This window comes from Pipra filicauda, unplaced genomic scaffold (assembly GCF_003945595.2).
Source record: "Pipra filicauda isolate LSUMZ 115617 unplaced genomic scaffold, ASM394559v2 scaffold326_size819446_pilon, whole genome shotgun sequence".
Taxonomy (NCBI): domain Eukaryota; kingdom Metazoa; phylum Chordata; class Aves; order Passeriformes; family Pipridae; genus Pipra; species Pipra filicauda.
Window position 1 is genome coordinate 743,609 of NW_024104450.1, and position 10,674 is coordinate 754,282.

General features: G+C 44.4%; 1 protein-coding gene across 1 annotated transcript; it reads left to right on the plus strand.

Moving 5' to 3' along the window:
- Positions 1–1,713: 1,713 nt before the first annotated feature.
- LOC113989391 (E3 ubiquitin-protein ligase Topors-like) lies at positions 1,714–3,013 on the plus strand. Its single transcript, XM_027723893.2, has one exon. The coding sequence runs from the start codon at positions 1,714–1,716 to the stop codon at positions 2,767–2,769; it is 1,056 nt and encodes a 351-aa protein (XP_027579694.1). The 3' UTR covers positions 2,770–3,013.
- The last annotated feature ends 7,661 nt before the right edge of the window (positions 3,014–10,674 follow it).

Genomic DNA, 10,674 nt, shown 5'->3' on the forward strand with positions numbered 1-10,674 from the left:
ATCTGTCTATTCTCGAGTTTATTTTGGAATGGGATAAGAGTACAAGGCTTTAATGAAGACACTGAGTTAGTGACTACACCATGAACATGTTATCTAAAGATATTTTCTTTATGTTTTTTGACTGGAAGAGGAAAGTTAAAGAACAGTACATTTGATTTATTTTCTTTTTAAAAACCCCACACAAATTCGGATTTGTGTAATTCATACATACTTTTATGTATTCCCACAGTTCTGTAGCTTGAATGATCAGGAAGGGGCTTTCATTTGGTCAGGCAATGAAGGTGTCAGGTGCCATTCAGATTCTTCAGGCTTCAGGTGGTGAGTACAGCTTCTCACCAAAGTGATGTGAGGCAGGAAGAGAAGACAAGTAGACCTGTACACCCAGGGCTGAGGGGACCATTTGTGTATTTGCAGATTTATTCTGTTCAAGGGCCCAGGTGCTGTCCTTTGGAGCCTGTCATTTCAAGAGTGTTCCCAGGATGGAGGCCCATCCTTGTTATTGTGCTGGCGAAAACAAATGGCAGAGAGAACTCTTTACTGGGTTTAGAGTTCCTCTACTGCTAGATAGCACCAAGAGGAGCAGTTTTGCTGGGCAAGCAAGGCACAGCCCTAAAAACAGGCACCAACTGTCCTTGTGCCCATCACCCCAAATCCAGGAGAACTGCAGAGAGGACAAACCCCGATTTTAAAACTAAACAGGAAAAATCTTGTGCAGGGACTGGCCTGAAACACCTGGACGTGATGGCCTTTCCCAGTGAGGTAGAAGAGAAGCCCTGTGAATAGCGAACACGGGCTATCTCACCTGGTGAGATTTTAATGGGCAGAGCCATGTGGCCACCCCACACAGAAACCTTGACCTCGCACCAGCCAGCCCTGAAACTAACAGATGATGCTCTTCCAAATGGAAAAATAAGTGCTTGGGCTAATGCCTCTCCATGATGACAGTAGCCAGAGGCAAGAAGGGATGGTGGGACAGCCCAGCCCAGTGGTGATGGATCCTGGGCTCTCCAGAGTCATGAGCAGGGTGCCACCAGCCCTTCTACCCTACTCTGGAGGGACAGCAACTCCAGCCCCTTCCTGCAGGTGTGGGGCCAGGTTCCATCGCCCGTGCTTTTGAGGAGCACCAATGCACTGTCTTCCAGAAGCATGGAGACTTGGCAAGCGGAGAGAGACCTGGCACTGTGAGTGACTGTCACTGGCACTGGATGAGCTGAAGCAAAACATCCCTTTCTGCTTCTTCCTGCCAGTAGGGGCACAACCCACAGGGCTAGGGGACTCCCACCCAGGATTGGCCACTGACCACCCAAGTTCTCCAAATCCTGGCATAGCCCAAGGAAAGGCAGTGAGAGGAGAAGGTGTCATCCAGCTGCAGGCAGTCCATGCTGACTATTCCCACCACTCTGCCCCTCACAGGAAATTTAGCAAGGTATCAGGAGCAGGGATGAGGCACAGGGCCACAGGTACATAACAGGTGGCCAAGAAAGAGTAACATAGAAATGAAGAAGTTGAAAAAAGGAGATGGTATTTCCATTTTCTCCTGACACCGTGAGTCTGCAGAGGTGGACATCCTATTTAGACATCACTGAGGGGTGGAGAATGACATCATTGAGCAGCGGATTGTGATATCATAGAGGGATGAATTGTGACATATCAGCCCTCATTTCTTATATTCAGATGTCAGGAGAGCACTGACCAGTCTAGCTTGAGACAAAAATGGCCAAAGAGACAGACAGCACCTGCCCTATTTGCCAGGACACTCGGAATGATGTGGCTTCTGCTCTGCCCTGTCGCCACCAGTTCTGCCTGGGCTGCATCCTGCGGTGGACAAGGAGAAATCCATCGTGCCCACTCTGCAGAAGAATGATAGAGACTGTCAGATTTTCTGAGCAGAGTGAACAGGACTACATACAGCTGGTCATCGCCTCCCCTGAAGAGTCACCAGAAGGCTATAGACAGGCAGAGAGAGCTCCTGGCCACCTGGAGATCAACAGTCCCCATCTCCCTGTGGTGTCCCCTCCATCTTCTCCACAGGAGACACTGTCCCCAGATGAGCAAGGGGCTTCTAGGCTGGAACTTGTTGGTGACCTCCTGCCCGAGGTCTGGGCAGGACTTTTCCGTCGACAACAGCAGCTCCTGGATCCCGTGCGGCCCTGGCTGCGCCAGAGGTTGGAGGGAATATACTGGGGCCGGTGGTGGTTGATAGAGGCCACAGAGAGCTGCATCCTGCGCTACCTCTGCATCTATGGTCCAGATGCAGAGGTCTTGGTCCAGAGGCTGCTGATCTTCCTGGAGGAACACACAGCACTGCTGGTCCATGGCCTCATCAATGCTATTGCAGAACAGTGCAATGAGGAGGCCATGAGGCTGCTGCATTCACACGCTGTTGGGGATGAGGATAGCAGCCCAGCAGCCAGCACCAGCTCCAGCTCCAGCTCCAGTTCCAGCTGGTCCATGTCCAGCAGCACCCACAAGGGCACTCCTGTCAGCTGCTCTGCAGGCTCCGATGTGGAGGAAGAAACTGCTACAGTAGAGACTGCCCCCCACCAGGGTCTCAGCTGCCCCCAACCTGAACCCATCCCTGCAGAGGAGGACCAGCCCCAGGAGGAGCCAGAGCAGGCAGCAGTGGCAGGTCCCTCTGCCCAAGGCAGCAGCCACAGCCACTCCACTCCTGGTCAGGGCAGAGGCTGCTCACCTGGAGCAGCCCGGTGTGCCCAGAAGAGGAGGGCTCCCAGCCCTCTGGACTCTCCGAAGCCCAGCAAGAAGCCATGACATGGACAGACCTGACCCCTGCAGTCCTGAGGGACACAGATGAAGTGATGAAACTTCATCTCTCTTCATTGCCAATTTCCCATCCAAGAACCACAACCTGAGGCTAATGGAACCCATGGCAGGTTTCAGGAAGTGGCCTCCCCTTTCCATGTCTGGCTTCTTGAAGGGGCCCAGTGAGGTCTCTCTTAGGTCCCACAGAGCCAGCCGTCTGAATAAATCTATAAATATCTGAGTCCCTCAGTAACTGAGAGAGCTTGACATACTGAAACACCAGCATATCTGAAAATCTTGTGCCAGATTCTGTCTGGCTTGTGAAAGGAAAGTGGATCAAGGAAAGGAAAGGAAAGTGAAAGGAAAGTGGATCAAGCACCACAGAAGCTATGGAGAAAGAGAGTTCCAATACAGTTCTTGCAATTTTAATTGTGGATTTGAAGTTGCTTGTTAAGTCTTTAAGGACCTCAACAAGAACCCAGTAGCTACTAGGCAGCAGTGACTTTGGTCCACAAAGACTCTTTTGTGAATGGGCAGTCAAGGGCAAACAGTCTTAAGGTGGTTGACTCAGTTGTTCTGCTCCAATCAGCACAAAAGTTGTTCCTTGATGACCTCCAAGGAGGAGGCCAATATCAGACAGACAAGGTAAAACTGAAGATTTAGATAAAAATGGTGACCAGACATTTACTCTTATTTTTGCTGCTAGAACTTACATTAAGTTGCAATGGCAACTCAGTCTGTATGCTGGATATGTGATTTGTGCTATATCAAGCAAAACTTCAAATGTGCTCCAGAGCACATGGGCTCTTAGACAGCCACAAATCACCTGTGCTTGTGAAGATAGATTTGGTGAACCTTGGCATAAGGGAGAAAAAACAATACAAGCATCTACGTGATGAGAGTTCTTAAGGTATGTTACAAATAATAATAAAAAATAATAATAATAATCCCATGTCCATTTTGGTCCATCCCTTTTGGATTTTGGCTCAGATTTCTCCCTCCAAATGTGGGGTATCTAAAAGAACCTGGTCAGAGAGTACTGCACTCTGACACACACCTGCACAGAGTCATATCTGACTCCAAATCCTTCAGCAGCTTTGCCGAGCTCTTTTAAAGCCTCTCTCCTAGGAGAAAGCAGCTACTTGTTGATTCCAAGGCTCATGAGTTTTCCTTTTTGCCTTCTGGAAAAGGGATGCACCTTGTGTTTGCAAACATCAGAGAGGCACAAGAGAAAAATTTCATGTTTAGATGGTAATTAAGTAAAAGGAAGATCACATGCAAAACTTTCAGAAAAAAATTTGACTGTTTTGCCCCTCTACAAACATTTAATCTTTCTCTGCTGAAGTTTCCCCAAAGCACATTTTCTGTCCCTATTGACTGGCTGCTTTCAAGAATTGCTCCAGAAGGATGACGCTGTCTGCCTTGTTTTAGCTGCTCAGATCATGTTTTCTATTCTTTCTTGCCTGTGATTTCCTTGCCTTACTGCAACATGCCCAAGAAAACCTATGGGTTTTGGAGGTGATCATTATAATCCAATCTATAAATAATACATCCTTGCAAAGAACACACTGGACCATAATATTTGCACAGGATTTGGTCTGAATGACCTTGATCTGGTTTCTGGAGGGTCATTTTGTAATTTAATGGTTCAGCTGAATTCTTTGTCCTGAAAGATTAAGTTTCTCATCAGAAGCCATTCCAGAACTTTTCAAGATGAAACCAGCCATGAGAGTACTGCATATCTTTGTGGATTTTCTGAAGTGATTACTTTCCTTGTCTAGTCCTTCTGAAAAATTATCCTGCTGAAAAACAATTGCTGTAATTGAACTGAAAGCCTGCTAGGTAAATTTATTCCAAAGTGTAAGTTTAATAGTTATATATAAAGCAAAATATGAGTTTTGCCAGAAAGTCTTTCTAATCTATTCTGCGTATTTTCTTTTGGTGGGAATAATTCCTGTGGTGTTTTTGTTGGTCCCACAATTACAAAGAATTACAAAGCAAATTACAACTGAATATTTTTAACTCCCATAGAAACATTAAGCAAAATAGCAGAAACAATTATATTTGAGCTGTATTTCCAAAGCAGGTGTTTTATTTTAGTACTCAAGGTCAGAGAAGGGAAAAGGAGAGGATGTGTGTGTTGAACAAAAAGCCATAATGGAATTGTGCAAATTCATTCTGTTCTCTCCTAAATGAGAGATATTCACATATTCAAAACATCACTGAAAATTGAGGCCAACATTTCAAGTGATTTTATTTCAATCAGCTGTGTTAAACCACTATAAAGAGCATTATTGGTCTGACTTAACGAGTGTCTGAATGAATGATAGCAGAAAATCTGCACATTCAAAATGACACTTTCTTGCATAAGTCAGATTTTCCAGAGGATTCAGAAAACTGGTTCGAGTTTGATTTTGGGGTTTTTTCCATCTCTAAAAGGAGCCAAAAGAGCTCATATCTTCACTTAGTCAGTTCAAGGTAAACAAGTTCCAAGGTGTCACTTGGCTGCCACTGAGATCACAGATATTGGATACTGAGCACTTCCAAAAGGATGTCCTTCATTTTCAGGCTTACGACAAAAAAATGTAATCAAACTAAAAATTAAATCAATTGAATTCAGGCACTGTTTTGCTCTCCACTAAACCACAAAACTGCACTCTACCCTTCTCATTAATACAAATACATAAACACTGACAGCACTGGTTTGGGGAAAAATGAAAACTGTCACTACCAGTCACCTCATCAAGAGAAGAGCAGTCAGTGTTGGCAGCAGTGCTGCATGTAAGTCTCTAGCCATCGTATTGACTTACTGTATTCAGATTAAGTGGAAAATACAAAATGAACTCAATATTTACCTCCAAATGAGCTACCGTGAATATAAATTTGCTTACCTGTTTGTCATCCAGGCATTTTACCAAAAGGGAACGTAACACGAATCGCACAGAGAAGACTCCCTTTCACCCTAATAATGCTGCTACTTTATTGGTCATTTAAAGTAAGTTATAAATATCTAAAATATCTGTGGCTCTGCACTCAAAGAGGATTTGTATCTACATTTCCTAGATAAATCCAATTGCCATTTTACAATTGCAATTCTGTCCTCAAGAATCAAGATCATGTAAAACAACGAGGTGGAAATGCAACTGAAAGGTAAAACTCTAAAAGATTCTGTACATTTAGGTGTAAGAAAAATTTGTACATTCCACAAGACACCTTCATGATGGAAAACAGTCATTTAAGGCTGCATTAATTGTGTAATAGATTTTGTTTGGTGACACTGTAGCACTCATTTGAATCCCTGACTTATCACAAACTCTGCCTTTAAAAAAGAAGTCATCTAGGTGGTCACACCACAAGTTCCAAGCTCTCTGCTCACAAAGCTAACCTCTCCCACGTGGAAGTCTCCAAAAACAGATGGACCACTCAGCTGTAGCTGGAGCCTGCACCGGGGAACAATTGCCCTCACCAAAAGCACACACTACCAAAGCTCCTCCAGCTGTTACCCAGCCATAAAATGTCCCCTTATATAGACAGAGGGGCACGGACAGATCGCTCATAGACCAGTATGATCGGCAAAATGTCGGCTTTATTAGAAGAAAGACACTTTATATACTGTGTATTACGCTCAAACATGTGATTCTTCTTCACACAGCATTGGATACATAAGGAAAACATACTTTGTTGTCCACTGTTAATTGGACCATGACAGGTGTTCATATGAGTTGAGGACACACATTTACCTTCCTGAAATTCCACCTTAACTTTGGCAGGGAGCCTCCTTTGTTCTAACTTCAACGCCTGTAGCCATACTTAGCTAGCAGTTGCTTTTACTGTCCACACCCAATTATGCCAAAGCAAGGCTCACAGGAATGCAAAGGAAATTGTTCACATATAATCTCTATTCTCCCAACACCCTTAGGTTCCCACACATCTTGCCCATGTGACACAGGGAGCATGGCTGAGCCGTTTCATCTTCCCCAGCTCATCTTTCCCGGAAGCATCAGCACAGGCAAACTTTTCTCCTCTCCTGCCCCCCCTCAACAGTAAATTTAGCCTTAGGGCAGTCAGGGGTTGATGAAGATTTAGTTTCTTACATCAGGTATCAAGAAGGATCATTTTCTGGCTCTGCACTGAGTACAAACAAAATTATATGTGTACATACATATCTCTATTGATTTCTCCCTGTAGGTACAGAGCCTAGAAGGGTCCAGCTGTGGAGGCATTTCAAAAGCAGGTACTGTCCTGTGGCCTTCTCTGAGCAGTGTGTGGGACAAACGGACAGCCAGCCTGCCCTAGAGGGTTCTTTGAAGCCAAGATCAGCTCTTGGCCAGTGAGTGTTTTCTTCTGCTCTCTTTTCATGGGCCATTTCCTTGCAAACTGAGCAAGGGAGAAACCTCTGCACTGCTCTCTAGTTGGCAGCAGAGTTGCAGCACGCGGGTGTCCAGGAGGCTGCAGCCACTGCGTGCTGCTGCTCAAAACAGCTCTAGGCACCATCCCAGTGACACTGAAAATGTGTTCCGGATGTTTGCACAAGGAAAGACTGACTGATCTCAAAGGGACATGCTCCAGGGCTCTGAACCACACAAAGAGAACAAAAATAACTGGAGACATGGAAATTGAAGTGCCGTTGTATTAGGGAAAAGGTCTGAGGTATACTGGAACGTGAAAAGCTAGACACCATTGCTACTCAATAAAGCAAATTTTTTATTATGAAGACAGACACTTGAGAGAAGGGGAATAGGAAGGGGGGGAAGAGAACCAAAAACCAAAGAGGAAGGCATGACACCCTACTCACCCAGGTGTCACTTACAAGATGGTCTTACCCACTCTAACTACTTATAAAGCCCTCTGCAGCAGCTGCGTTTTCCAGAGGGTCGGCAGGCTCCCACTTCAGCAGGAGTCCCCGCTATCAGCAACTCGGTCCTTCATGTAGAGCCGGCCTCAAACAAGGAAAATGTGTCTGCTTTTATACAATTCATTGGGCACTCCTGCCCAGGGAGGTGTGGCCAGTACCGCCCTGCCAGAGGTTCCCAATCCCACCCTCTTGGTTATGTAAGTGCACCTCTTCTGCGCATGCATGAGAACTTCGGGAATCCCCCTACGCATGCGCAGTGTGTTTTGGGGGTCTTTTTTAATTCAGTCTGGGGGCGAGCATTCCTCACTTCATCATCACTTTCTCCTCCAAATGCCATTGACGGACAATTAACCAATCACAGGACACCAATTAAAACAGTTTATACAGAAGTTCTTCCTCCAAGGACGAATTCACTGTTTTATCAGTGAACTTGGCAGGGAGAACTATAAACTACTGCAGGTGGCTAAGGCCAAACACAGACCAAAAATGTCATCACAACTTCATCCCAGTACAGCCGTGAAGCAGAAAAACTAGACAAAACTACATTTAAATTCATGTTTTAATAGAACAAGCTGAAATCTCTGAGATGCAACCTGGAAGTAACATGATAGATCGTGTCAGTATCAGCTGGATTACTGTTCACATGGATTAATTTTCACATTTCAATAATCCATACTGTATTGATTTCATGAATCCTCTTTCACATACAGATTCCAAACTGCAACAGGCTGTAAGGTGACTGATTTTATGCTCTTTATTTAAGAACTACATCCATTGCTTAGGCACGGTTTCCTATGCATAAATCCAGAGGCAAGTGTGATGCACCACACAGTGAGAAGAAAATTACATGTTAGAAAGGTCTGGAAGGGCAAAAGCTAGTACTAGAAATGCATGTTAATTTTGAAATCTAGACAAGGGACTACCATTTTCAAAAAAGACCAAATTAAAAATACTCATTAAACTACCACTCACAAAGTGGAGGGAAACCTGAGAGACACAGTTTTGTTTGGTAGTTCCTGGTTTTGAAAGGGGCAGGTTCAAAATTCAGGCTGCAGTGCTGCACCTGCTGTGACTGGGCAACCTAATCCTGGGATGTCTCTGAATCACTATCAATTGAGAAAATTCTGCTCCTACTTAAAATTATCTGGAACATCTCGGGATGCTAAAACAAGACTATTTCCTATGCACATGCTCTCTACAGGAGGGACATGTGTTCCTGCTGGCTGGAGTGTAATCCAATGCCATGAGAAAGGATTTAATTTCATTCTTTGGAATGAGCATTTCTTCATATTTCTCTTTATAAAATGAATATCATACATTTCAATGCAGTTCAGTTTACAAGTTGGTTGAGAGATGCAATCTCCTTCTACCTCTAAAAAGGTGAGGTAGCATTTTGGTGAACACCAGCTGGGTGAAAGGTTCTGCTGTGATTTTTGTTATCTCAGGTCTGGTTTAATTCCATAAAAGCCCTTTTAGTGTCACTGAGCACTTAGCTCATGGTTGAATTTAATCAAAGGTAACGGCCCTACTTCATCATAATTTAATAGTATGAAGTATCGGGAGAGTATTAAATATTACAACACGTAGAGTAGAAAGAGGGTAATGTTACTCATTCTTTCCACACAGGTCACTTTCAGCTGCCTGAGCTGTAGTTGATTGTTCTTGTAGCTCCCTCTCTGCTAGCTCATGACAGCTATCAACAGACCCACAGACCAGACAAGAAGGTGTTCTCCCCTCCCCTCTCTTCCTCTCCCCTTCTATTTCATGGATGGAAATAGAAGTCATCAAGTCTGTGGGGTTTTTTTCCCAAAATCTCTTAGCAAAACACTGTCTAATTCACAGAATAAATTAATACTATCTAATATTTCAAAAATCAACAGCCTAATTAAGAATAACATCTTTATTATTTGGATGATCAGGTCCTTTTTCAGCTGAATTAAAGATCACAGGTTTGATAAAACCAGTGAAGCTCTAGAAAAGAAGAAGCCAACTGCCTTGACTATCCTTTACCAAAGCATGTCAGAAATTCACATGTCCTTCCCTGGCTAACTGTAAAATTAATGTTGTATTGCACACCTTGTAGAAGGTGTGTGCCTGATGAAATGACTGAGGTGCTGTAAGGTGTCTATTATCCTGCTAATCGTTCATTAACTGGCACTCTACCTCTGCAGCAGCAGCAGCAGCACAGGACGATGAGATCCTGAGCTGTCCTGCATGTTCTCTGCACGGTCTGTGTGACAGACAAAGCAAGCTTGGGGTTTCCTTACATGTGAGGACCCACATGCATTCTACAAATTCATAATTCCCTAAAGGTCAGTGGATCAGATGGCAGGAACAGCTGATCATCTCAGTAGACCAACTAACAAGTAGCACGGTTTGAGCTCTGCCAGTGGGTGGAAAGTCTTACCAGAACCATGGTATATAAGGAAAAGAGGCACAACACATATACAGAGTACCAGCTCCAAGGCTGTCTTGGAAGGGAGTCCTATATGTGCGCAGACGTGTAAGGACTTAAAGAGCACCACTGATGGTCTCAAAATGCTGTCAAAGCCACCAAAGGAACTTGAGATAAGCACAAAAGGGTGGAATTCGCAACATGAAGGCACTAATTCCAGGCTGAGCAAGGCACGTCCTAGTTAACGCATCCAGACAAAAATTTCCACTGTGTCAGACTTTGGGAAAGAAAGTAACTGCTTATACACGTGCCATCTCAAGTTACAGGAATGGCATCTACACCTTGTGAATACCCAGAACCTGGACTGTATAAAGTTGTTCAGAAGAACAACTCTGGAACCTCCATCACTGAGAAAACCAGGGTGAAGAAGGACTAACGGGATGTCCCTGGAACCACAGGGTGGTTACTATCTTCTGACAGAGTTCCCTGAGGCTGTGGCTTGATACATAGCCATGTGGAACCAGAAGGGTGGCTGAAATGAGGAGAGTTCCCAGTAACTGAGTTGGTTACTGAACCAGTACCGCCTCCACTTTTTTCCCATGCATTGACTTTGACCTACACTTGCTAAAAAAGCATTTTATTAGAATGTCAGGTTTCAGCCCCT

Coding starts and splice junctions, on each gene's coding strand:
- LOC113989391 (XM_027723893.2), top strand. CDS start 1,714: ATGGCCAAAGAGACAGACAGCACCTGCCCTATTTGCCAGGACACTCGG.